Below are 25,390 nucleotides of genomic sequence, written 5' to 3'. Positions count from 1 at the left end.
ATTTTGAAAATTAACCGGATGTTTTATTTTGTTTGTGTGCACGACTTCCTGCTCCGCACGATCTGCTCTGTGTTGAATTGCTGCGTTGTGCTCCGGCATCAGGCAAAAATAGAAGTCCTGCGTGTCTGTTGCTCTGGACTGCCGGAGCTGAGACGGAGCTGGAACGCAGCACAGCCACAGCCGGTGGAAACACACACATTGACTAGAATTGAATCCTATCGGCTCCGCTGCCATGCCAGAGCGGAGACGCAACCGACACGCATCTGGTGGAAAAAGGCCGTAACAAAGCGTAAAAATGAGTACCACCTTAACAGCATCCATGATCAGTAGCCAAACAAAGTGTAAACATAGGTCGCTCACATGACGTCAAGCATTTGTTGGCGCATGCTGTGACTCAGAACCTAAAACCCCGTTTCACCCAGACGGCAACACATACACAGCGTTTTCAGAAATCTCTACTTTGGCCGGAGTTTTTACAAATGATCATTTTCTGTGAAAAAAACCCTCCATTTGCGTGTAAACAAGAGGCCAAACCGCATGAAAATATGTGCGTTTTTCCTACGTGTAAACGGGGTATCAGTGTCCGATAGCTGGTGGTCAAGCTAACACAAGCTAATCATTCAAACGCAGTTCAATTGTCCATTTCTGTTGCACATTCACCCACACTCATTTGGATATCAGGCTGTGATGGACACCTAAACAACATGTGCTTGGAAGTAGTGTGTGTTGAAACCCTGTCTGAGTGTGTGAGCGTGTGCGTGTGTGTGTGTGTGTGTTCACACTGTTTTTAGACCCTCCCCACTCAGCTCTTATTGGCCAGCTGAGTTTGATAACACTTGGTGGAACCCATGTGCTTCGCTGAAAATCAGAAGATGATTCGTTAAATGCTAACTTATGCCAAATTGTTGCCAAAAAAAAAAAAAAAATACTGGAAATGTCTGTCAAGCCAGAAATCCGGCGCCACGCCGCAGTACTTTAAGCCCTGTTTACCATATAGGTAAGAAATTCCAGTCTGGTTCACAATGGTGGAACGTCCGACTGACCAACCAGCATGCCATCCCTAAAGCCTAGCACAGCACAAAAACTCACCTATAAACAGCCAAAAACTACACAGAAACTAAATTGAGAATTGTTACAAAACTGATTGGAAACTGAAATGGTTTGATTGTTCTGAGGCATTGCTCAATAAACTCACATTTACCTTGTCATTTGAATTCAGTCCATTCCTGAAGTCTTCATCCAACAGGATGAGTGGTTGGTCAGGTTGAATCTCTGAAGCTGGTGCTGGCTGGAGAGCAGATACACTCAAAACTGAAGGCCAACTCTGCATTTCAGTATCAGGTGGCTCTGCAAACATGGGCTCCTCTTTGTCAGGGTAGAACAGATCCATGGGTTCAACAGGGTCACCAACTAGATCCTCTGAGGCAGAATTCTGATCAAAGTCTGTGTAAAACAAGTCCATGTCTCTAGACATACTACATAAAATCCCTGTTGTACCATTGGGTTTCGAGTTGTCAGAAAAGGTGCCACCCAGTTTGTCCAGGTGTCCATCTGGTTGATCATTTGAGTCTATTTCCTGCTCAGTATTGACAGGTTGAGAGTTAGCATCCGCAGAAGAAGTCTGAGGAGGCAAGTCCGTCCCAGTGCTACTTGTCTGAGAGTCGTGGTGAGCAGACTTACATTCCTGTTTGGCTTCATTTATTTCCATGTTATCGCTTCTGTCTGGCCCACATATGTCTGCATTTGATGATCTGCTGATACCATGTTCATCTAAATGTCCACTTTCTATGCCGCTTATTTTTTCTGACGCTGTCGGTTCAACATTTTCTGATACCAAGCAGGAAGAAATCTCAACAGAGGTTTTATCAAGGTTGTCATTGGAGTCACAGCTCACTACATGTAGGTTTTGAGGGCTGCTGACATCTGTGTCAGTTCCCACTGCCTGATGTACCTCATCATCCCCAGCATGGGCTTGTCTTTCTGGGTCACACAACCCCTCTCTGTCCTGCTTTTCTGGCTCACTGGAAATAGAGATCAGAGGAATATTTGTGCCTGTGCTCGGGTCCAGATTTGTTTTTGAAACTCTGTCTTGGTTGTTTGGATGTGTGTTTGCTAATGTCTCTGAACTAAAGCTTTCTTGATGATCTAGGTCGTCTCTTAGAACTCCTTCACTTGCTTCATCTTTCTTTTCGACAGCACATTCACCCTTTTTCTTTAAAATCTCTGACTCCTCTCTTGACTCCCCTCTTCTGTCCCCTGACAAAGAATGTTTTTTCTGACATTCAGTTTCCACTTTAAACTCAGTGTTATTTCTCTTGTTCTGACTTTCAGTTTGACCATTATTATTTCCTTCGTGGTCCTGTGCATCCCCAATTAAGTCCACAGCTTTCTTTAAACCTTCCGGTTCTTTGTAAGTGCTCTCTTCAACACTGGTTCCATTGGGTTGGGATTGGTTAGATTTGTCAGCTTCAAGGAGATTTTCTTTTGTATTCAAAGCTTTGCTTTGATCAGGTGCCTTTTCTAGATCTATGTCCTGGTTGTTCTTCTCGAGGTTTGTCTCTTTCTCTTTTACTACTTCCACTTGCTTTTTCTCAGAATGCCCTTGGATTCTCTCCTGGGTGCTCTCCAATGAGCTCAGTGAGTAAATCCCTTCATCAATATATGACTCAGTAATCGACTGCTCATCAGGGGCTCTATCCTCTGTGGATGGAACAAACCCTTCATCAAAAGCTGTGACCTCCACAGGGGTGGCACGATACACGTCCCAGGCTGTTCCACTGTCACACAAAGAACTGTCACTTCGGCTTTCGCAAAACTTCTCTGGCATCCCCCCAAAGTCACTGTCCACCCAGGAGTCCGGTGAGCTGATTGCTGAGTCGCCAATTAGTGACTCAGTGTTTACAGACTCGGGCGCTGATGAGCCTGTGGGCAAGTTAGTGTAAGACAGCTGTGGGGAGGTGGAGGCTGAGCTGGTTAGCACCTCACTGGCAGAGTCTTTGGGCTCTTCAACCACACTACTGGAAATGTCTTCCACGTGGGGGGAATCTGCTAAGAAGTCCTCACTGGACCACGAGCGTTTTGCGGCCGGCCTGACTCGGGGTGACATGGCGCTCCTGTCTTCCGACACAGAGGAAATTAAGATTTTGGGTGGGGGGTGGGCAGAGGCTCTCTGGAACATGTAGGACCTCTCCTTCACCCTGCCTCGGTGAGCGCCATTTCTTATGTGGTTGGAGTCACTGTCTCGGAAGTTGAGTCGGCCCATGGAGATACTTCGTTCAATCAGCTGACAGGGCTCCCCCGGCTAGAAAACAAACAAAGAAGTTGGCAGAAATATATCTGTGGTCACATTCTGAGATTTGTGTTTTACCTAAATCTAATGTCAGACACATCCTCCATGCAAGAAATCATTCTTACCTCCTCTATGCCAGGAAAGTGCTCCAGGAACTGTGACACATAAGTCATTATGGATTGCTCATCTGGTGCATTGATGGTCACATCTGGGCATGGGAACATAAAGAACAAATACTACAGTTATATTTTACAAAAAGACACCTGTGTTAATTTGGCTTTCTCCTTGCAAATATGGCTCACTCTTAAACATGAAAGTGCTGACATTTTATGCATACATGTCTGAATAAAACCATGTGTCACCTTTGTGTAAAATGCACATCTGGTTTTGCCTTTTTATATTTTTAAGCAGATGTCTAATACAAGCCATTTCAAGCCAACTGCAAATCCTTGAAAGGCCTCTTGAGGCTGGCTACAAAAGTGAGTCAATCCCCATGATAAAATGTCCAACTTTACAGCAAAAATAAACATGTTTGCAGCCTGGTACAAAATGATCTGTAAAAATATCTATTTTCTTGTTACCCTCAGGCTCCAGTAGGCGTGGGATACCCAGGCTGTAGTGGGCTATCCTAAAGGCGTCCTCCAAATTCTCCTTGGCAGTCCTCAGCAGTGCCTTCCTCATGTCCACCAGGCTGGGGTCAATGGACTTAATGACAGCAAGGAAGGCCAGACCACTTGTCCAGCTCTTCCCAAAGTCCTGCACTGCCACACCATACCTAGAATGGGACATATTCAGTGGTCAGGGTCTGTCTAGAAAGATGACAAAACAAATTCTTCTTCGTCCAAATTAGCTCTGGTTCTTGATGCGGCTCCATGCAGGATTCTTGGAACCTTGTTGCCATCTAGTGAACCAGCCCGTGTTTCCACCAGTTTTGCACAGAACCATTGTAATTAAAGATGTGTTATCGACGGAGGGTGTTGCACAATGCAATTACATTGATAACCTGCTAACTTTTGTTCTGTTACTACAGATATTTGTTTTTACTCGCCAAAAAAAGCATGAACTATTAATGAGACCACTGCGCGCCCTTTTTTGTCTGACAATTTCTCACATGGCTTCTCCATTATTGCCTTCTCCATCCTCTCTTTCGAACTGGTAGAATGTGGCATGCCCACTGTTATCATCACAGTTCACACTTGAGGTCCAGAATAACCTGCATTTTTTGGTTCCAGCTGAGAACCAACTTTTGGGGTTCTTAACCAATCGATATTTGGTCAAAATGCTCTGACTGATGCAGGAACCCGAACAAAATCAGTTTCATGTTGGTGGAAAAGGGGTATTAGAGGCACACTGAAAGTACAGTCCAATGGAGCCAGTAAATTATTTTTTATTTTTTAATTATTGCAGTCCATTGTTATGTACCGTACACTCACACACAAGAAAAAACAGAATACTAAGAACTTGTTACACTTTTTAGATTCATAAGATTTAATTCAACAATCTTTTTTCAAACTGGCAGACCACACTCACTTGCGTGTTCGCTTCTGTACCCACTGCAGCAGTTTCTTAATGGCCTTGCCGTGTTCTCGCATGGCCGTGGATGCCGACTGTCTTTCATCTAAAGGGGTGTTGCAGTAGGAGGTGTCAGAGTCAGAGCTAGTAGGGATGGATGATAGGCTGGAGCAGGATGGGAACTGGCTCCTGATGTTCCCAGTGAGCTCCTTAATCTGGAAGGAGACAAAGAGTTGGTTTATGTTCCCTTTAGTCAGCTGTTTTCAACTGTCAGTTGAGCCACTGGGTATCCAATTCATATACATGTCTCTCCAGCAGTTTTATCTTGCTATGCACAAAACTCTCAATACTGAAAGTGTGGGATTGGCCCAGAAAAGTAAAACAGAATGTAAGACCAACTTTGGAAACTATCTGAAGTATAAAGCAGAATCTGTTCTGGCTTAAGATTCTGTGAAAACACAACAAACAGTATAAGGCCCAGTTGGTAACAGGATTTATTACATCATGGTAACTATGGCAACCCATGATACACAATGTTATCAGTTCAACAGCCGACTAACGGAGTTACGTCAGAGTCAAAGCCCTTAAAGCACTCAGAGGATCTGTTCAGTGCTGAACCAGTTGTTGGGCCTTAGAGATGGATCCGTTTACTCATCATGGTTAGTCCTACTCAGCCTGTGAAAACAGTTATGTAATGTCTTGTACGGGTCTGGAGGAGCTTTCTAAAGACTGAGAAAATCACCCTTGATGGTGTCAGACTTGAAGTCTGAAACTGAACGCCTGGACAACAAACATGTATCACAAACTGGTTGGCTAAAATGATGTACTTTCATGTGCTTGTTAACATGCAAGACCTTTATATCATTACATATCGAGTGTTTAAGACTGAACAGGCTTAAAATGTTAAGAGCACATTTACACATTTATTGGAAGTGAAAATGCTTTTCCTGTGATTGAAGGGGAAACAAGACCACTTCTTGTTTTTTCTTTTGTATTTTTATGCAATATCAAAGCTCTGAAGGCCTACCTCCACCCCGCATGATATCTTATTTATTAAAAGTATTATTCAAATACAGACAATAGAATGAGAAAGACAGGGAAATGACTGAATGTACAAAAGACGTTGGTAGATTCATCAGCCTGTAGCAGTTTGCCTGGATAGACCATCTAGCTCAAAAGATTACAGCTTAGCAATAGTGTTAAACAGGTACCTTCACGTAACCAGAAACCTGAACAGATGCAAGAGCCATACAAGAGGTCACATTCAACCACAGGGTATGTACGAGTCAGTTCTTCCACTCAAAGAGGGTGGGCATGGCACTGCCAGCTGATGGTATGGAAGCATCAATCAATATTGTTAAAACATACTAAGATCTAACTTGTTAAAGGTCCAGTGTGGAGGTTTTAGGGTCATCTATTTGGCAGAAATTGTATATAATATCCATGACTGTGTTTTCTTTAGTTTTTAATCACCTGAAACTAAAAATCACTGTGTTTTTGTTACCATAGAATGAGCTGTTTATATTAGGGATGCAAGATATTAGATTTCTGCCGATATCTGATATGCCGATATCATGCCGAAAAAACCTTTTCCCCCAACTGACTTGCAGCAGACATAAGCTTTGAAACACAAAACTGAAATTTTATGGTAAATGTGAAATTCTGTGTTTTTGGAGCTTGGACATATAAAACACTACAAGTCAGGTTCAGGGCTCATCTGTGCTCAATGTTAGATACAGGGTCAGATGGAGGCTTCTGTCCATAGTCTGCATTTATGTTGTCAGCATTTGTGGATGTTTTCTGAAAGCTTGCGGATGCGGAGAAAATGGAAGAATGCACTTCAATGGCTAAAGCATGATATCATTTGCAAAACCAAATTCATTGGTGGACACCACTTTTATGAAAATGCTTTATTCCTGTTTTACTGAATCTGTTCTTACGTTCTGTTTTATCTGCTGGCACGGGTCGCTTTTTTTTTTTTAAACAAAAAAATCGCCTGCAAGGCATTGTGAAGGTGTGCATCAAAATTGCTGGAACACCCTTAAATGACCTCCATGACCTGTATCATGTCAGGTGCATGAAAAAAGCTAAATGTATCCTGGCCGACCCAAGCCATCCACTAAGGGACAATTTCGTGCTGCTACCATCAGGGCGCAGATATAATCTCCCCTGATGCAGAATAAATCAGTTCAAAAAATCATTTATCCCTGCTGCTATCAGCCTCTTAAATGGCTGCTAAATGTGCCTGTGTATTCTTTTACAGTTGTTTACTTATTTGTTGTGCTAATTGTTGTCTTTGTTTTAACTGCTGGCTGTGACACAAATTTCCCCTTCAGGGATAATAAAGACACCTTGAACCTTGAACGTTGAACCTTGGTCACTGGGGCTGAGTATTGGTACCCAATACCTTTAGGGTATCGATTGAAATAACCCAGCAAGAAGTACTATAAAAACTCGTAAAGTCACACAATACCTGTATTTGATCCTTTTTGTACCTCGATCTAGACAAAAAATCACCGGAAGCATTCTTCAATTTAATGTAACGTATGATTGACCCACTCCCCTGCAGCTACAACCCATACAGCCTGTGGTGTGGTGAAGTTGTGGTTGTGGTGTATTTGATGGATTTGGCAGTTCAGAGTGCCAAGATACAACCAAAACATCCAAGTATGGCTTTACCACAGGCTTGTGGCGTCTCGTGGCATTTGTTTGCAACTGAACGCTTCCATTCACATGATAGGTATTGAATGAAGTAGAAAAAAAGGTATCGAATAAAATACTCTGTTGGTATTGATATCGATATCAACAGAGTATTTTATTTGATGCCAGAGTATTTCATTTGATACCTTTTTTTCTACAACTCTATTGTTGATACCAACAGAGTTGAAACAGATTTTTTTTAACGCTACCAAGCCCTAACGGTCGCCTTTTTTTGATATTCATGGGCAAAACAAGCAATCAGTTTTGAAGCTGAGAGAGTAAATGGCACAGCTGACAACCCAACTCACTGTGAAGTCATCGAAATTCGCCGCTTGGTTAGTGACCTTCAGTGTCAGACATTGACAAAAAAAAATGTCCTTGCACATCAGCATGATGCACCACAAGATGCTGTTACTGTTTAACAGCAGCCAGCGCGTCAGAAGGAAACGTGGCGGGACAACAACTAAAGTTAAGGCAGCGGAAGTCTAACTAGGGTGGGTGGGAGTTGTGGTGGATGGGTCCAACAACCACCAACTTTCACCTAGGAGGCTGGTGTTTGCTTCCTGTAAGATTGTAAAGCCAAACCCTGTTCTTTTTTGCTAAACCCAACCACGTACTTTTGTTGCCCAAACCCAACCACGTGCCAGTGTTGGCAAAATGTAACCACGCGCATTTGTTGTTGAAGGAAAAAAAAAAACCCACCAATTCGCAGTGTTGTACTGGTGTAGTGCATTTATTCTGAAAGAGACTGTATGCAAATTGTACATTTCCTGTGAAAACAGAAGTGTACTTTGAAAACACACAATGCATGTAACAGGCTGAAGTTGACAAGGCGTCCCAGAACAACATTGTCCAACACACCCAAGGTACTTTGCATGTCATATGTGGATGTGGAAAGTTCACGGCTAAACGTCAATATGTGACGAGTGTGTTGAAGCTGAAGTCAAACCTGGAGAACTGCTGAACTGTTGGGGTTAACTGATAAAGGCTTACAGTAGCTATTAGTTCTGGTTAGGTCTAACTGGGATAATTTCATTTTTCAGAACACTACCCATCAGTTCCTTTAAGCTGTTTCAAGCCCAAATCTCTGTCAGGCCATCAGAGAGGATCAGTGTATCTTGCACATTATTGCCATTCATCCCAGCTCAGACCTGGCAGTGTCTACAGCTTCATACAGTCGAATGGCTCCAGAATGAGAGGACAGTCTGTGTGAACTGCACAGATAATTGTTTCCTCATGGTGTCTGTCCAAGGCATTGAACTGCAGTGTGGATTACATAAACTACCCAGTGAGCTGCACTTTGATGGGCTTTTGTGAATGGAAAGTCCAAAGGCTGTGAAGCAGACACTGTATTCTTACTCTTGACCTAATTTTTAGTGAAAAGAGAGGCAAAGGAAAGGAAGGAAAATGGAAACTTAAAGTACAAATGAGACTGGATGAAGAGGTATTAAATGAGAGGATAAATCAAAAAAATGGCAGGGAAAATAAGATTACCTGGAAGAAGAGGATTATGTTCCAGATGAGTCCCAAGATGATGGAGGAGTTTCCATCAGCCACATCAGCTGCATCGATGCTGACAAGCTTTACCTGGGGACACATGGATGTATGAGCTAACAGCTGAACCATTTAACAAGCAGTAAGTACTCCTGCTACCTGCTGTGGTACTCACGTTTCTCTCCTCCAGGAAAGACAGGACCTTGGCGATGTTGTTGAGTCTGAAAATACGATGGGAGGACTTCTTGAACCCATGAAGCTGCAAGATCATTCAGAATGAGAAAAGTATAATGGAACAGTAGAAAAACCGCCAACTGACACACCTCCTCTTAATACCAGAACTGCTACAGGAGCTTCTAATACGAGTGTTACACACATCACTGTACACTTATCTGGCACTAAAAACAGTGTGAGAGTCTGACCAGCTTGCAGCCAGAGAGCTCCTCCAGCAGGGCCATGAGGATGTGTCCATCCTGTATGTCCCGGAAAAGGTCGTTGACCTCAATAGGCGGGTTGCACTGAAAACGGAGGAAAAGAAAGATGGAAGAGAGTGGAGAGGAGAAAGGTAAGAATTAGAGCTGCAATGATTACTGAAATGAAAAGTACAAATGCATCCATCTGAGCATAGAGGGCACAATCAGTTATAAAATCCAACACTGGGCCATCGTTCCTCTCAAACACGTCCTTGAGCTTCAATTCGACACATTGGATGGCACTGAACAGCTCTCCAAACACCACTTGTCTGTTTCAAATAACAACTACTGAAAAATCACTGTTGTATGCTTTCACTAACAATAAGGACATTATAGAGATGTTCATACTGTGAAATTTGTAGAGCTGTACTGAATACTTCATTCATAACATCTGCATCTGGATTTTGAATCGACATTTGAATGCTGCACAGGTTTTGTCGCACATCTAGTCATTCTGTTTAAAACCATGTGTTACTGCAGAGTTGCAGATAAAGATTAAGCTCCACAAACATTATTAGTATTATACTATTTGTAGAATTTGACTCCAATGGTGCGTCAAATTGTTAAATTTACTAATGCGATCCAAACATTTCCAATTACTCTTGAGTGTTGTAAAGTCCAAAAGTCAAAATGTTTTGAAAAAAATAAAAAATAAAAACACTGCTGTAATCACTTTAACTTGTTGGCTTTTAGCCTTTCAACAACAATATTTTTTACTTTGGTCAAAACAATGTTTGCTGTCCCGCTTGCAGTACACAAAAGGAAGTATGCAGCTGTATGAACAGAGCAGTCTAGCAGCAACCTAACAGCACCATCAATTATATTTATTCATTAAAGAAAGTTGATTTATTAAGTTGAATCACTGCCTTGTGGTTGCACATCTCAACCAACAGTCAAGTTGCAGTTTACATCAATGTCTGTGTGACGGCCTCCTGCCTCTAGAGCCTGCTGTTGTGTTCTGTGTTCCCTCTCTTGTGTTGTCTTGTCTTTCCCTGCAGGTCGTAGGTGGGGCTTGCCACACCTGGGTGGACCTGGCCAGTCCACAGGTGTATAAGAGCTGGCACTGCTCCTCACATTGCTCGCTGCTCTGCTCTTCTCTGCTCTGCTCCGTGACCTACCTGGCGTGGCTGCATCACTGCGCCCGCGATTCCTCGGCGCATTATGTTGTGGTTTAGTTAGTTTATTTGTTAGTTCAGTTAGTATTTGATTATGTTGCCAATTACCTAATTTTATATTGTTTGTAATAAAGTCATTTCGTTTTACTTTAAAAACCGTACATCTCCTCGTTTTTGTCATGGCTTTGAGCCAGGTCATGACAAAATGCGGGCTTGTCCACTTGTTTTGCCTGTGCGCACCATAAGTCATTCATTCAGTTGGTTTGTGTATTAGCTCGGAAGGTTGTGAATGAAATGACTTTACCGTGCTTACTACAGAGAGGCGTGGGAATCCGGAAACTGCGAGGGCTTTGTTTGAAATGTTTGGTACGTTGCGCGGAGAGGTATGGTTGGTAAAAATAATCCGTTTGGTAAGTAATATTTGCCGTGGCTGCTTTGTATTTAAGTAAAGTTCATTGTTTTGTTTTGGGGTTTTTTTTGAGCACCCCGATAAGCTTAGCCAGCGGGCAAGCAGGACTTGTCACTTTGCTATTTTTTTCTCTTTATTTTTGTTGGCAAATCCTGAGGAGGGAGCGCTCCGGGCTCAGGGTATTACGATCGGCTGTGTCCATGGTCGAGAGTGGTATGTCAGGTCTGGTGACGTTTCGAGCTCGGCAAGCCATCGAAGACGGCTATTTGAGGCTCAAGTTAGATCTGTGGGTAGGCAGTCAGGGTTTGGGATGTCTCAAACTTTTCCCATTACATTTCCCATGTTAAAGTTTGGGGGGAATTAAAGTAGCTCGGTAAGTATTTGGTGTTTGATGCCACTTTGTGCGCGAGGTTTTTTGGAAGGTAAATTTGTTAATCTTTGATTTGAACCGCTATAATAATAAAAAATGTCTATTTCTGACTTCGTTAAAGCCCCCTCTGAGGACTGAGCAGTTGTTAAACATTGCAGAGCATTTTGAAATTGATGTATCGGACAGGTGGTTGAAGGACACTGTAAAGAGTATTTTGACAGCTAATTTAACTGAGATGGGTGTGTTGGCCGTAGAGCCTGTGTGTCCTCCTGATGCTGGTTTTTCCCCGCCATTCATTGCAGCATCTAATTTCACTTTCAAGCAGCAAAAAGAAGTGTTAAAGTTGCAATTAGAACATGATAAAATGAGACAAGTGGAAATAGAAAAGCAATTAGCTATTGAAAAGTTGCGCTTTCAGACTGAACAGGCAAAGCTCCAGCTTCAGCAGTATAAGCTGGATTTAATGAAAAGTGGTAAGTTAATTGGAGATGGCTCTTTTGAGGTGGATGCGTCTTCGTGTTTTCCGGGGTCTCCTGACTGTTTTGATGTTTTAGGTAATCTTAGGTTGTTGCCTAAATTTAGTGAAAAAGACCCGGAGACTTTTTTCTCGTTATTTGAGCATGTTGCGGAGACGAGAAAGTGGCCTGAGTCCGCTCTTCCTTTAATGTTGCAGTGCGCGCTGACCGGTAGAGCACAGGAAGCTTATTCAGCTCTGTCCGTGTCAGACAGCCAGAATTACTGCCTTGTGAAATCTGCTGTGTTAAAAGCTTACGAGCTCGTACCCGAAGCTTATCGCCAACGTTTTCGTACGTGGAAAAAGGCTGACAACCAAACGCATCTCGAGTTCGCTCGGGACTTAACTGGACATTTTACGCGTTGGTGTTCCGCATTGGAGGTCAAGACTTTTGATGACCTGTGTGATCTGATACTGTTGGAGCAGTTTAAAAACTCTATTCCCGTGAACATTGCGCAACTTATTAGTGATCACAAGGTAAAAACAGTGAGCGAAGCCGCTGCCCTGGCTGATGACTATGTGCTGACGCACAGACGGTCTTTCAGAGAGTTGCGCACTCACGGTGCCAGTTTTGGTGAGTGTGCAGGTGCCGTGAGTTATGTTCCTTTGGGTAAGTCTGACTTTAGAGAGCACAACACGAGAAAGTCTGATAAAATCTGTAGCTACTGTCACAAGAAAGGGCATTTTAAAGCGGACTGTTTTGCACTCAAAGCTAAGACTAAACAGAGTGGTCCTGCGGGGCAGCCGAAAGGTGCCCGTCTCGCTGTGTCCGTGCCAAAAACACTCTCAATACAGGTAGAAAGTGTGGATGAGCATGTTAAAGATGTACCTGGTGAACTTGAATCCTTCTTGCCTTTCGTTTCTGATGGTCACGTTTCTTTGGTGGGGAGTGATTGTAAAGTGCCTGTTAAAATACTGCGGGACACTGCTGCCTTTGACTCATTCATTCAGGCTTCAGTGTTGCCATTCTCTGAAGAGAGTCACACGGGGTGTTTTGTGCCGGTTTTGGGAATGGGGATGAAGGTTTTGCAAGTTCCTTTGCACAAGATGATGTTGTATTCTGATCTTTTTCAGAGGGAGATAACAGTTGGGGTGCGTCCTGCGCTGCCAATTGGGGGCATCACTCTGATTTTGGGTACCGGTGTGGCAGGTGGATGTGTCTGGGCTGACGCTCCACCTCCGCCGCCCCCTGTAGTCTCTCCTGTTCTGCTGGTGAGAAAACAGCCTGATGAGTATCAGGCCAGCTTTCCTGAAGTTTTCACTGCGTGTGCGGTAACGCATTCAATGACACATGACACTCCTGATTCAGTCTCTGAACCTGTAAAAATTAAAGGTGAGGTGTCAGATTCGTTGTATTTTTCTCTGTCTGACGTCCCTCTCTCTGCTTCGTAGGAAGAGCAGAAATTGGAGCAGCGGGCGGATCCTTCTCTGGAGGGTTTGTTTGACATGGTGTTACCTGAAGATGAGGTAAAAAATAATTCTCATGGTTATTTTTTGCTGAATGAGCTTCTGGTGAGAAAGTGGATGCCTCATGGAGATGACTTAGTTGGAGACCCCATTATCCAAATTGTTGTGCCTGTTAAATTCCGTGAGTCTGTGTTGAAACTTGCTCATGATGAATCTGGACACTGGGGGGTGAAAAAGACTTATAACCGGGTCCTCAGGCACTTCTTTTGGCCTCGATTAAAGAAGGATGTAGTATCTCATCTTAAAACGTGTCACACCTGTCAGCTTACAGGTAAACCGAACCAAAGAGTTAAGCCCACTCCTTTGCTCCCAATTCCTGCCGTAAGTCAGCCGTTTGAGCACCTTATTATTGATTGTGTCGGACCGCTTCCTCGCTCTCGTTCAGGTGCTGTGTATTTGTTAACGGTTATGTGTCAAGGCACTCGTTTTCCTGCGGCATACCCATTACGCACGATTACTGCACGCTCTGTTGTGCGCGCACTGTCTCAGTTTATTTCTATTTTCGGCATTCCAAAGGTAATCCAGTCTGACCAAGGCTCAAATTTTACCTCCAAACTCTTCTCTCAAGTGTTGAAACAGCTTCACATTAAGCATAACAAAGCAGTCTGCATACCATGCCCAAAGTCAGGAAGCTCTAGAACGTTTCCACCAGTCCTTAAAATCATTGTTGCGTTCCTACTGTGTGCAGAGGGACAGAGATTGGGAGGAGGGGTTACCCTGGTTAATGCTGGCAGCTCGAGATGTGACACAGGAGAGCACTGGTTTCAGCCCAAATGATTTGGTGTTCGGTCACACTGTGCGTGGTCCTTTAAATGTTCTGAGTGATCAGTGGAAGGATGCCGAGCCACTTAAAAATCTTATTGATTATGTGAATGGTTTCCGCCATAGACTATTTACTGCCGGAGAATTGGCAAAGAAAAACTTGACACTTGCTCAGACTAAGATGAAAAAACTGTATGACCGGTGTGCTGAACGCCGCGTGTTTAATGTGGGGGATCAAGTCTTAGCGTTGTTACCTATTGTGACTTCTCCCTTTCAGGCTAAGTATTCTGGTCCATATGAAGTGACAAAAATAGTCTCTGAACACAACTACATGATTTCTACTCCAGAGCGTAGAAAGAAAATGCAGCTGTGTCATCTCAACTTGTTAAAACCTTATTATGCTCGTGTTTCAGATGACACCGACAGTGAGAGTGCCTCAGGACTTCTGCACTTTGCTGGTTCGGTGGGGAGAGTGTCCACAGTTTATTCTCCACAGTCAGTGTCCACTGAGGTAGAGGATAGTTTACCTTGTGTTGATCCTGCCGTTCTTCAAGGTCGCCTTAAAAACTCGGAGTGCCTGAGTAACCTGCAGGTCCTCTTAGGTCACTTAGCCGAGTCCAAACAGGCAGATTTATGTAATGTCATCAAATCTTTTCCTTGTTTGTTCGGCGACACTCCCACGCAGACAAACTTAATAGAGCATGATATTGATGTTGGAGATACCCAGCCAATCAGGCAGAGATTTTACCGGGTGACCCCTGGAAAACATAAATATCTGGATGCTGAATTAAAATACATGCTTGATAATGGCATCGCTGAACCTTCTTCTTCCAGTTGGGCTTCCCCTTGTCTTTTAGTGCCTAAGTCTGACAACACTCCCAGATTTCGTACCGACTTTCGTAAGCTAAACGCTGTTACAAAACCCGACTCTATTCCGCTTCCTCGCATGGAGGATTGTGTCGACCAAGTGGGCCATGCCAAATATGTCAGCAAGTTCGACCTCCTAAAAGGTTATTGGCAGGTCCCTTTGTCTGAGCGTGCGCGTGAGTTATCCGCGTTTATTACTCCGACTGGTTTGTATTCTTACAATGTCATGCCTTTCGGGTTGCGTAATGCCCCTGCCACATTTCAGAGGCTCATGACAAAAGTTCTGGGGGACTTGGAGGGGTGTACCATCTATTTAGACGATGTGGTTGTCTTTTCTGACACCTGGGTTTCTCATGTTGAGCACATGCGTGCGTTGTTTGCCCGTCTGGCTGAGGCGCGGCTGACCGTTAACCTCACAAAGTGTGAGTTCGCCAAAGCAACGGTGACATACCTCGGTCGGGTGGTGGGGCAGGGTATTGTCCGTCCCGTTGAGGAGAAAGTTAAGGCAGTTGCGTGTTTTCCTGTTCCTACAACCAAAAAAGAGCTCATGCGTTTCTTAGGTCTTGTTGGTTATTACAGGAGCTTTTGCAGAAATTTCTCTGATGTAGTCGCACCATTAACAGATTTGCTTAAGGCAAGCGCGACTTTTGTATGGTCTCCTGTTTGCCAGCAGGCATTTGAAAAAGTTAAATCCTTGTTGCGTAATGCACCTGTTCTCTCTGCTCCTAGGTTCGATCGTCCCTTTGCGCTCCAAGTTGATGCCAGTCACGTGGGGGTGGGGGCGATACTGTTGCAGAGTGATGAGTGTGGTATCAAAAAACAAGTGAGCTTCTTTTCTAAAAAGTTTAACTCATACCAACTCAACTATTCTACCATTGAGAAAGAAGCATTGGCATTAGTGTGGGCACTTAAGCATTTTGATGTGTATCTTGGATCTGGTGTCGTACCTGTAGTGGTCTTCACTGATCATAACCTTCTTGTTTTTTTGAACTCGTTACAGTGTCCCAATCAAAGATTAGTGAGATGGTCATTATTTCTTCAGTCTCACTGGCTTGATATTCGACACACAAAAGGGTCTGACAATGTGGTGACAGATGCATTGTCCAGAGCGCCTGTAGAGTAAATATAGCCAAGTGTTTTTCCTATGTTGTTGTTTCCTCGTCCCACTTGTTTTTCTCCCCTTACCCCTCTTAAATTGCTCCCAGGTACCAGGTTGCTGAGGTTCCCTCTCTTGTGTTGTCTTGTCTTTCCCTGCAGGTCGTAGGTGGGGCTTGCCACACCTGGGTGGACCTGGCCAGTCCACAGGTGTATAAGAGCTGGCACTGCTCCTCACATTACTCGCTGCTCTGCTCTTCTCTGCTCTGCTCCGTGACCTACCTGGCGTGGCTGCATCACTGCACCCGCGATTCCTCGGCGCATTATGTTGTGGTTTAGTTAGTTTATTTGTTAGTTCAGTTAGTATTTGATTATGTTGCCAATTACCTAATTTTATATTGTTTGTAATAAAATCATTTCGTTTTACTTTAAAACCATACGTCTCCTCGTTTTTGTCATGGCTTTGAGCCAGGTCATAACATCTGTCCAGGCTCATATAACATATGTAGTGAAGGAATTTAATAAAAGGTATTAAGTGAGTTTTTTTGCGTTTGTTTGGATAAAATGTGGAGATGCTTCACAACACATCTTCCCACCGGCAGCACAGTTTCAAGGTGACACCCAAGATTAGTGTCACCAATTCAGTATCTGACCATATGTCATCCCTTCTGTTCCTGAGATATGATAATGAGTAATGGCCAGAAAAGTGTTTTGCAGAATATCATGATGTCACAGTGAAGTTGTATGATTTTTTCAATAATAAGCATACGAATTCTTAAGATATGGCCAACAACATGTTAGTGAGGTCACAATGACTTTGACCTCTGACCACCAAAATTGAATAAGTTCATCATTAAGTCCAAGTGGACATTTGTGCCAAATTTGAAGAAATTCCCTCTGGGTATTTTTGAGATGTCACACCCAGACTAACTAATTTAATCAGACGAATCAATTTATTCAAATTGAGGATTTTGTCCAAATAATTTAACAGACATCCGAACTTCATTACAATACTCTCAATAGTAGCCTCAAATGTCAAAAAAAAGAGAGAAAATAAAAATACATTTGTTGCAGCCCTAGAAATTTGGGTGATTTCAAGCATAACAAGAGAAGACTATGAAGATTTATCTTCTATCTAAAATCAGTCAGTAAGCCGCAGCATGCACTGCTTGAGCCAACATTTAGCCCAGTTATCACAACAAGTCATTACTAACTCAGGCATTTGTGAACTTGTCTAAACACGGTGAATGGATGAACAATGGCTAGACGAGTGTGGGGGGAGGGTGAAGTGACTGGAACGTTCCAAAATGACAGAAGACAAATGTATGATTGTTAATTTATTGGGTCAGAAATTTGATGCAGGGCCAAACAGTGAGTAAGAGAAAAGAGGCTCATTGTGTGAGAGAAAACAAAAGATCTGATCAGACGCTCAGACTCTCAGCTCACCCAGGCTCACCCCTGGCTGGGGACTGAAAACACAAAGGAGAGATGGTCTCAGGAGTGAAACTACAGAGTTTCCACAGAAACACGGTGTAAACAGTATGATGTAAGACTCTGCTGGAGCTTATTGTGTGTAGATATACAGGTGCACTGTGACTATGGCAGGCAGGGAAACTATTACTTTCATTTCATAGAGCAGTCACTTGATATGAGCGGCCTGTCAATGACATTAATAATATCAGGTATTAAGCATGACAAGGTGGTGGCGTCGGTAGAGTAGTGGATAGTGTTGGCACCCCATATACAGAGGTGATGCCTCGCTGCAGCGATCGCGGGTTCAACCCCGGCTCACAACCATTTGCTGCATGTCATCCCCCCACTCTCTCACTCCCACATTTCACTCTATCCTGTCAATTAATGGCAGAAGTATATATATATCAGACATTGCGCTAGACTTTTTTTTTTTGCGGTTATTTTGACTGACAGGGTCATAAACATCCGGTCATAATCTATTTTTACCGGTCATTTTAATTTTCGTTTTTAAATGATAATAAAGATATTCAAAGACATTTAGTTTTCATTTGTTCGTTTTTAATAAATCCAAAAGGCATGTTATAAAGTGTGCATTAATAAGGACATGAACAAAAAGATGAACAGACATCCACACACCCGTGCCATTAGGCTTCGCCCTGGACACACCGGACGGCACTAACGTGTCCAGTGTGTCCAGGGCGTTATGTAGTTATGTCTGTAGGCTCGGTGACACAAAATTAAAATTGTAATGAAGTGATCAGGGTATTGAAAAATGTGTTTGGTTATGCACTGTTGTGTTATTTTAAATTTTACACACGGTATTTTCTCCTCACGTTCCTCGGTGCGTGGTGTTGTTATTTTATTTTGAAAATTGGCTGTATTCTGTCGTCTTTTCTGTGTCTGACTTCCTGTTTGGTACGATCCGCTCGATCCAGCTTGACAGAAGTGCTCGCGGCTCCCGCTCTGCTCAGCAGCCTGTGTGGACAGTCAGATAGGTTAACATGGGCGCTGACTGAAAACTGCCTCCACTGCTGGGCGCTGCGCTTCGGTTCCGCGTCCAGGGCGTTATGTCAACAACGCTACATGAAGCAGAGAAATGACTTTTTCTCTGCAGTGTGAAAACGGCAGCCAAGTGGGCAGGGGTGGTTATTGCAACCGGTCAAAATGGCCGACAGCCTTCAGATTTTCCCGTCATTATTGTAAAAAACCAGTCAATGACCGAGAATATCTGGTTAACGCGACCCCTAATATATATATATATATATATACAGTACAGGCCAAAAGTTTGGACACACCTTCTCATTCAATGCGTTTTCTTTATTTTCATGACTATTTACATTGTAGATTCTCACTGAAGGCATCAAAACTATGAATGAACACATGTGGAGTTATGTACTTAACAAAAAAAGGTGAAATAACTGAAAACATGTTTTATATTCTAGTTTCTTCAAAATAGCCACCCTTTGCTCTGATTACTGCTTTGCACACTCTTGGCATTCTCTCCATGAGCTTCAAGAGGTAGTCACCTGAAATGGTTTCCACTTCACAGGTGTGCCTTATCAGGGTTAATTAGTGGAATTTCTTGCTTTATCAATGGGGTTGGGACCATCAGTTGTGTTGTGCAGAAGTCAGGTTAATACACAGCCGACAGCCCTATTGGACAACTGTTAAAATTCATATTATGGCAAGAACCAATCAGCTAACTAAAGAAAAACCAGTGGCCATCATTACTTTAAGAAATGAAGGTCAGTCAGTCCGGAAAATTGCAAAAACTTTAAATGTGTCCCCAAGTGGAGTCGCAAAAACCATCAAGCGATACAACGAAACTGGCACACATGAGGACCGACCCAGGAAAGGAAGACCAAGAGTCACCTCTGCTTCTGAGGATAAGTTCATCCGAGTCACCAGCCTCAGAAATCGCAAGTTAACAGCAGCTCAGATCAGAGACCAGATGAATGCCACACAGAGTTCTAGCAGCAGACCCATCTCTAGAACAACTGTTAAGAGGAGACTGCGCGAATCAGGCCTTCATGGTCAAATAGCTGCTAGGAAACCACTGCTAAGGAGAGGCAACAAGCAGAAGAGATTTGTTTGGGCCAAGAAACACAAGGAATGGACATTAGACCAGTGGAAATCTGTGCTTTGGTCTGATGAGTCCAAATTTGAGATCTTTGGTTCCAACCGCCGTGTCTTTGTGAGACGCAGAAAAGGTGAACGGATGGATTCCACATGCCTGGTTCCCACTGTGAAGCATGGAGGAGGAGGTGTGATGGTGTGGGGGTGTTTTGCTGGTGATACTGTTGGGGATTTATTCAAAATTGAAGGCACACTGAACCAGCATGGCTACCACAGCATCCTGCAGCGACATGCCATCCCATCCGGTTTGCGTTTAGTTGGACGATCATTTATTTTTCAACAGGACAATGACCCCAAACACACCTCCAGGCTGTGTAAGGGCTATTTGACCAAGAAGGAGAGTGATGGAGTGCTGCGGCAGATGACCTGGCCTCCACAGTCACCGGACCTGAACCCAATGGAGATGGTTTGGGGTGAGCTGGACCGCAGAGTGAAGGCAAAGGGGCCAACAAGTGCTAAACACCTCTGGGAACTCCTTCAAGACTGTTGGAAAACCATTTCAGGTGACTACCTCTTGAAGCTCATGGAGAGAATGCCAAGAGTGTGCAAAACAGTAATCAGAGCAAAGGGTGGCTATTTTGAAGAAACTAGAATATAAAACATGTTTTCAGTTATTTCACCTTTTTTTGTTAAGTACATAACTCCACATGTGTTCATTCATAGTTTTGATGCCTTCAGTGAGAATCTACAATGTAAATAGTCATGAAAATAAAGAAAACGCATTGAATGAGAAGGTGTGTCCAAACTTTTGGCCTGTACTGTATATATAAATGTATATACATATATGAAATAATATATAATATATTGTAATAACTCCCACAGCATTAGCAAATGTGTTCCTTTATTAGTTAAGTTTATTGATTTTCTAATGATTTATATATTATTTTACTTTTTTCTTTCTCTTTTTTTTGAAAAAAAAAAAAAAAAAAAAAACCCAACATTTTCCATATGAATAACATGCATATACCCTGGACTCATTGACCTTTCTTCCCCTTAAATTAGCTGAGTGTCCCCTTTGGGCCTCCATACAGCCCTGGTTTCTAGTTCCTTTCCTTGACAAGATTGTCATTGGCTCCCTCAGGGCATTTCTCCTGTATTTGTCCCAAAGCTCCAAGAGGCAGCAGAGGAGGGGCCCCTTATCCACTCAGCCATTGTTCCCATACTGTACAGCAGCTAGCTGGGTGGTTTGGGGAGGAAAACAACCACCTCGGGTTAGCTAGACCTGTAACATTGCCACTGTTCTCTCAGAGTAACACTTTACATCCTAATAAAACTTTAATGCTGCACACAGGCAGTTTCACACAACCACATGTATAATTCATAGAGGGAGGTGGGGAGACTGCAACTGTTGTTTATGTACAGCACGTGTCTCTGCCGCAGTGTTAAACACATACAGTGAGCGTGGCAGGGCAATCTCATCTTTATGATACAATCTGTGGTGAAGATGGAGCTACAGTACCCTGGGATTTGGGGTGGGGTGGCCATAAAAGAGGCTGTCTTGCTCCACCCAGGTGTTAAATGAAAGCACAGCAAGCAGCTCTGTAATAACTGAGTGTGGAGACCATGATTACAGTTTGTCCTCTTTGCATATTTTTTTTGTAGCAACCATTTTATAAAGCTGTATCAACCAACCTTTTCTAAATGCAAGTTCATCCATCGGGTGAAGGTCCTCTTCTGAACCAGTTCCCTTTCAACTGCAACACAGGAAGAGGAGAGAAAAAGATTTCAGTCATCTGGAAACTGAAGCCAGCAGGGCCACAGTACTCATCAGAGTCTGAAGAAGCAAGCGAGCATGAATCACTCCTCGCCAAAGGCATATCACCATGGCAAAGAAACAAAACACACACACACACACACACACACACTCTCACTCTGTTATCTATGCATCTTGCACACTCACAGATTAACCACCCTGGCACAAAACTCCAGTGTCAGACAGGGTGAGGGTTAACCCTAATGCTAACCTAATCTCAGTGATTTTGAAGTAAACAAACAAGACTGAAGATCTGATCTCTGTATTTTAGCTGGTTGCTGGTATTTTTACAAGACACACTCAAACTGCACTGATCTTCATACTTTTACCATTTGTGCTTAACATTTAAGGACCTGCACATCCTCACAGGTATTTCCACTTATTCTGACTGATTAGACCTCTGCATACAACGCTATAGGCCAACATGTAAATACATGGGGCACAACTGGACTGTGGATCATGCAGATCACGATGTGACTGATAGAGATAGTGCTGTATATCAAATACAGACACAACAGTGTGTGTTAAACTGCAGACTTCTGTACTAAACTCTTACGTATGGGAAAATGCAGTGTACTACTGGCACCCTTAAAATGGTCCAAAAGCTGAATGTGGAATGATGGACACATGTCACCTTCAAAGGTTAACATCTTTGTGACAAAGATGGCGGCTGTTGAAGGTGTATCCTGGTGACCTGCCAACGTGGAGCAATATATAGGCTATCTAGCATTACCTCAGGTAGCCTAATGACAAGTGCCTCTGTTAAAGAACATTACCATTCATCAGTGTGGATGCTCACATTGTCCTAGTTATTGTTACTGTTCTTGGTTTAGACGGCCCTTTGGAGTGAGTCTTGTCATGATGGACCCACGGGTGATTGTGACTGGCTGTGGGAAGTCAGTGTAGCTAACATACTAAATAATTAGTACATATTGTTTGTGAATTATTATAATTACAGGTGTTTAGAGGATGGTATTTCTTTGTGGATTGGGAGGGGAACTGCAGCATGATTACTGTTAACTTCCTTGGAAAATTCCATTAATTTCTCTGCTGTTGTGAAGGAGCTTTAGTCTGCTCAGTCCACGCGGACTCTGCTGCACCAGAGTTCAGAAAGCAGACGTATAGGGGGGATGGCAAGTAGAGAGGGTGAGGGGAACTCTGAAGAGGTTACCATGGTAGCAAAGTCAGCTGTTATTCATCTTTATGTCCAGTATGGCCCACTGGAGGCACAGGGGCTAACTCCGCATTATCTACACTCCAAGGGTAAGGAGAGCTTTGGCTGCTCTAATGATATTGATTGTTTCTCCCTCCAGCGGAATCATGACTGCTCCACTGAAGCCTGATGGGGAAGACAGCAGAGAGCACAGACACAGGAGAAGAAAATATTGCTCTTCATTAAAGGGCATGGGGGGTGGGTGTCAAGGTTGCAGTCTGTATTGGCCTCTTAGTCGTAGAGCAGTGGCATGTGGAGGGCACAGCCACTGATTTGTTAATGTGCCCCATCAATGGAATAGCAGTCTGTCCTGTGCAGTGCTTACTCACAGGGGAACGCCCCGAGTGCAGAGAATTTCCCCCACTGTTGTCAGACAATGCTGGAGTTGGGTTGGTATTCAAGAGGCGTAGCTGGGTCTTTAATGCATGAACGTTTGTCAGAGCAGACACAGGGAGGTGAGAGAAGAGAAAGAGGATGACAAGAAGAGGAGATGACAGGGAAGGGGTGAGAGACAGAGCCTGAAGGGAGAAGAGCAAGATGAGAGATGAAACGAAGAGCACATTCAAGAACATGATTGAAACGACTGCTACAAACTAAAGGAAAAAAATCAACTAGATGTTGGTATTAGGTATCCACTGATGCAAGCTTCAACAGACCAGAGTGTGATAAAGCCAAATGATTAAATGGCCCGTCCTCAATTACAAACTATTATTGTATAATCATGCCAAATGATCAAGCTTTCAGCCACATTTCCATCTTTGTCTAGTAGCAACAACTCCACCACATGCATCATAATGGAAATTCATTCTGCAGAACACAAAATCACAAAGAAACATTAAAAGCATACTCAGGTGGTATTGCGGAGGAATTTAGAAAATCCTAAAGGTATGATGTTTAATACCATCAAAAATACAGACACTCAGAGCATCGGTGGCTTAGTGGATGGAGCAGGCGCCCCATGTATCAGGTTCGAGTCCAGCCTGTGGCCCTTTGCTGCATGTCATCCCCCCACTCTCTCTCTCTCTCTCCCCTTCACACTTGGCTGTCCTGTTCATTAAAGGCAAAATGCCTCAAAAAATATCTTTAAAAAGAAAAAAAATACAGACACTCGTCTTTCTATTAAACTGATACGCAAATGCTGTATTGAGGCAATGTATTGTAGAGCACAGCATGCGCCACCAGAGGTCAGTATAGTGGTGGTACTGAGCTGAGAAAGGTGGCGACTGCAAGAGGTGGGGATATTTTGTTACAGGACTAGTAGTAAAGAAAAATGTCTCTGCCCCTCTTTGGGAGTATTGACAAATATAACTCACCCTTTCTTAAGAATTGGGGCAAATCATGTCCTACCAAAAAAAATCTTAAAATTATAAATGATCAACACACTAATTCCATCTATGGGGTGAAACATTATTATCAAAGGATTTATACATTCATTCATCTTCTAACCGCTTCATCCTCTTGAGGGTCGCGGGGGGGCTGGAGCCTATTCCAACTGACATCGGGCGTCACCCTGGACAGGTCGCCAGACTATCACAGGGCTGACACATAGAGACAGACAACCATTCACGCTCACATTCACGCCTATGGACAATTTAGAGTTATCAATTAACCTAGTCCCCAATCTGCATGTCTTTGGACTGTGGGAGGAAGCCGGAGTGCCCGGAGAGAACCCATGCTGACACGGGGAGAACATGCAAACTCCACACAGAAGGGCTCCCACACCCGGGATCGAACCGGCAACCCTCTTGCTGTGAGGCGACAGTGCTAACCACCACACCACCGTGCTGCCCGGATATATATGTATATATATATGTATATATATATACATATATGTATATATATATATATATATATATATATATATATATAGATAGATAGATAGATAGATAGATATTGTGATATATATATACATATATATATATATGAAATAAGTATGGTCTTAAAAATATTGTCTCACTTCCTGGCCTCCAAAGAGGGGGGAATGCGGCTCAAATATTGATCAGTTTTTCATTTTGTTTTTTTGATAAATTCATTACTTAATATTGCTATCAGGGCCCTATTTCAGAAAGCAGGATTAGTGAAAACTCTGAGTATGTTAAGCCTGAGATGAGGGAAAGTCTGACTTCTCCGTTTCACAAAACCAGCTCAGCGTAACCCTGAGTTAGTTACTATGGCAACATACTCTGTGAAGTATCTAATCTATCTATCACTCATCGAAGTGAATAAATAAATAAATATTTTAGAGGTAAGACTCTGTCCAATCTTATCGCTGACATCCATCATCTGTGCTATTCAAGAAAAAAGTTAAATCACTGGGATTTATTACAGGGTTTAACAGTCAAGATTTTGATCCTTTAAAATGTATTTCTCAGCCTTACTGAGAAATGAAAATCAGTAACACCAGAAAGTAAGGTTTTGTCATTTTTGCTTTTTCTTAAGATGACTTCTTCCAACTATAAAAGCAGTTTATTAGCCACATGTTTTTTATTCAACACGTCATCTCCATTCAGCCCACTGATGTGCTGGTATCCACCACAGCAACAAGTGTCGATAAGCAATAAGTATTTAGACTCAATATGACTTGTCTAAGTAGGCTACATATTAGCAACACAACATAGTAAACCCCAATCCATCCATGACACAAAATTGTGATGTAAAGTCTACACAAATGCCCCGGATTGTCAAAATAACACAAAAACATGATGTCGTGTTAAGGTGAACTATATATTGCTTCCAGGTTCAGAATTA

At 43.0% G+C, this 25,390-nt stretch overlaps 1 protein-coding gene across 1 annotated transcript in view; it reads right to left on the bottom strand.

Annotated features, from left to right (window-relative positions):
- Positions 1-25,390, bottom strand: part of clmna (calmin a) — a 78,252-nt gene that overhangs the window by 10,832 nt on the left and 42,030 nt on the right. Inside the window, exons 2-9 of the mRNA XM_049596237.1 lie at positions 21,309-21,370; positions 9,418-9,513; positions 9,171-9,254; positions 8,996-9,088; positions 4,820-5,016; positions 3,871-4,064; positions 3,415-3,497; positions 1,202-3,301 (exon numbers count right to left, since the gene is read on the bottom strand). Of these exons, the coding sequence (XP_049452194.1) occupies positions 1,202-3,301; positions 3,415-3,497; positions 3,871-4,064; positions 4,820-5,016; positions 8,996-9,088; positions 9,171-9,254; positions 9,418-9,513; positions 21,309-21,370 (2,909 nt within the window). The remainder of the gene's footprint in view (positions 1-1,201; positions 3,302-3,414; positions 3,498-3,870; positions 4,065-4,819; positions 5,017-8,995; positions 9,089-9,170; positions 9,255-9,417; positions 9,514-21,308; positions 21,371-25,390) is intronic.

Source organism: Epinephelus fuscoguttatus, linkage group LG14 (assembly GCF_011397635.1).
Source record: "Epinephelus fuscoguttatus linkage group LG14, E.fuscoguttatus.final_Chr_v1".
NCBI classification, from domain to species: domain Eukaryota; kingdom Metazoa; phylum Chordata; class Actinopteri; order Perciformes; family Serranidae; genus Epinephelus; species Epinephelus fuscoguttatus.
The sequence above is the reverse complement of the archived record's forward strand: the minus strand, read 5'-3'. Positions and strand labels throughout refer to the sequence as shown.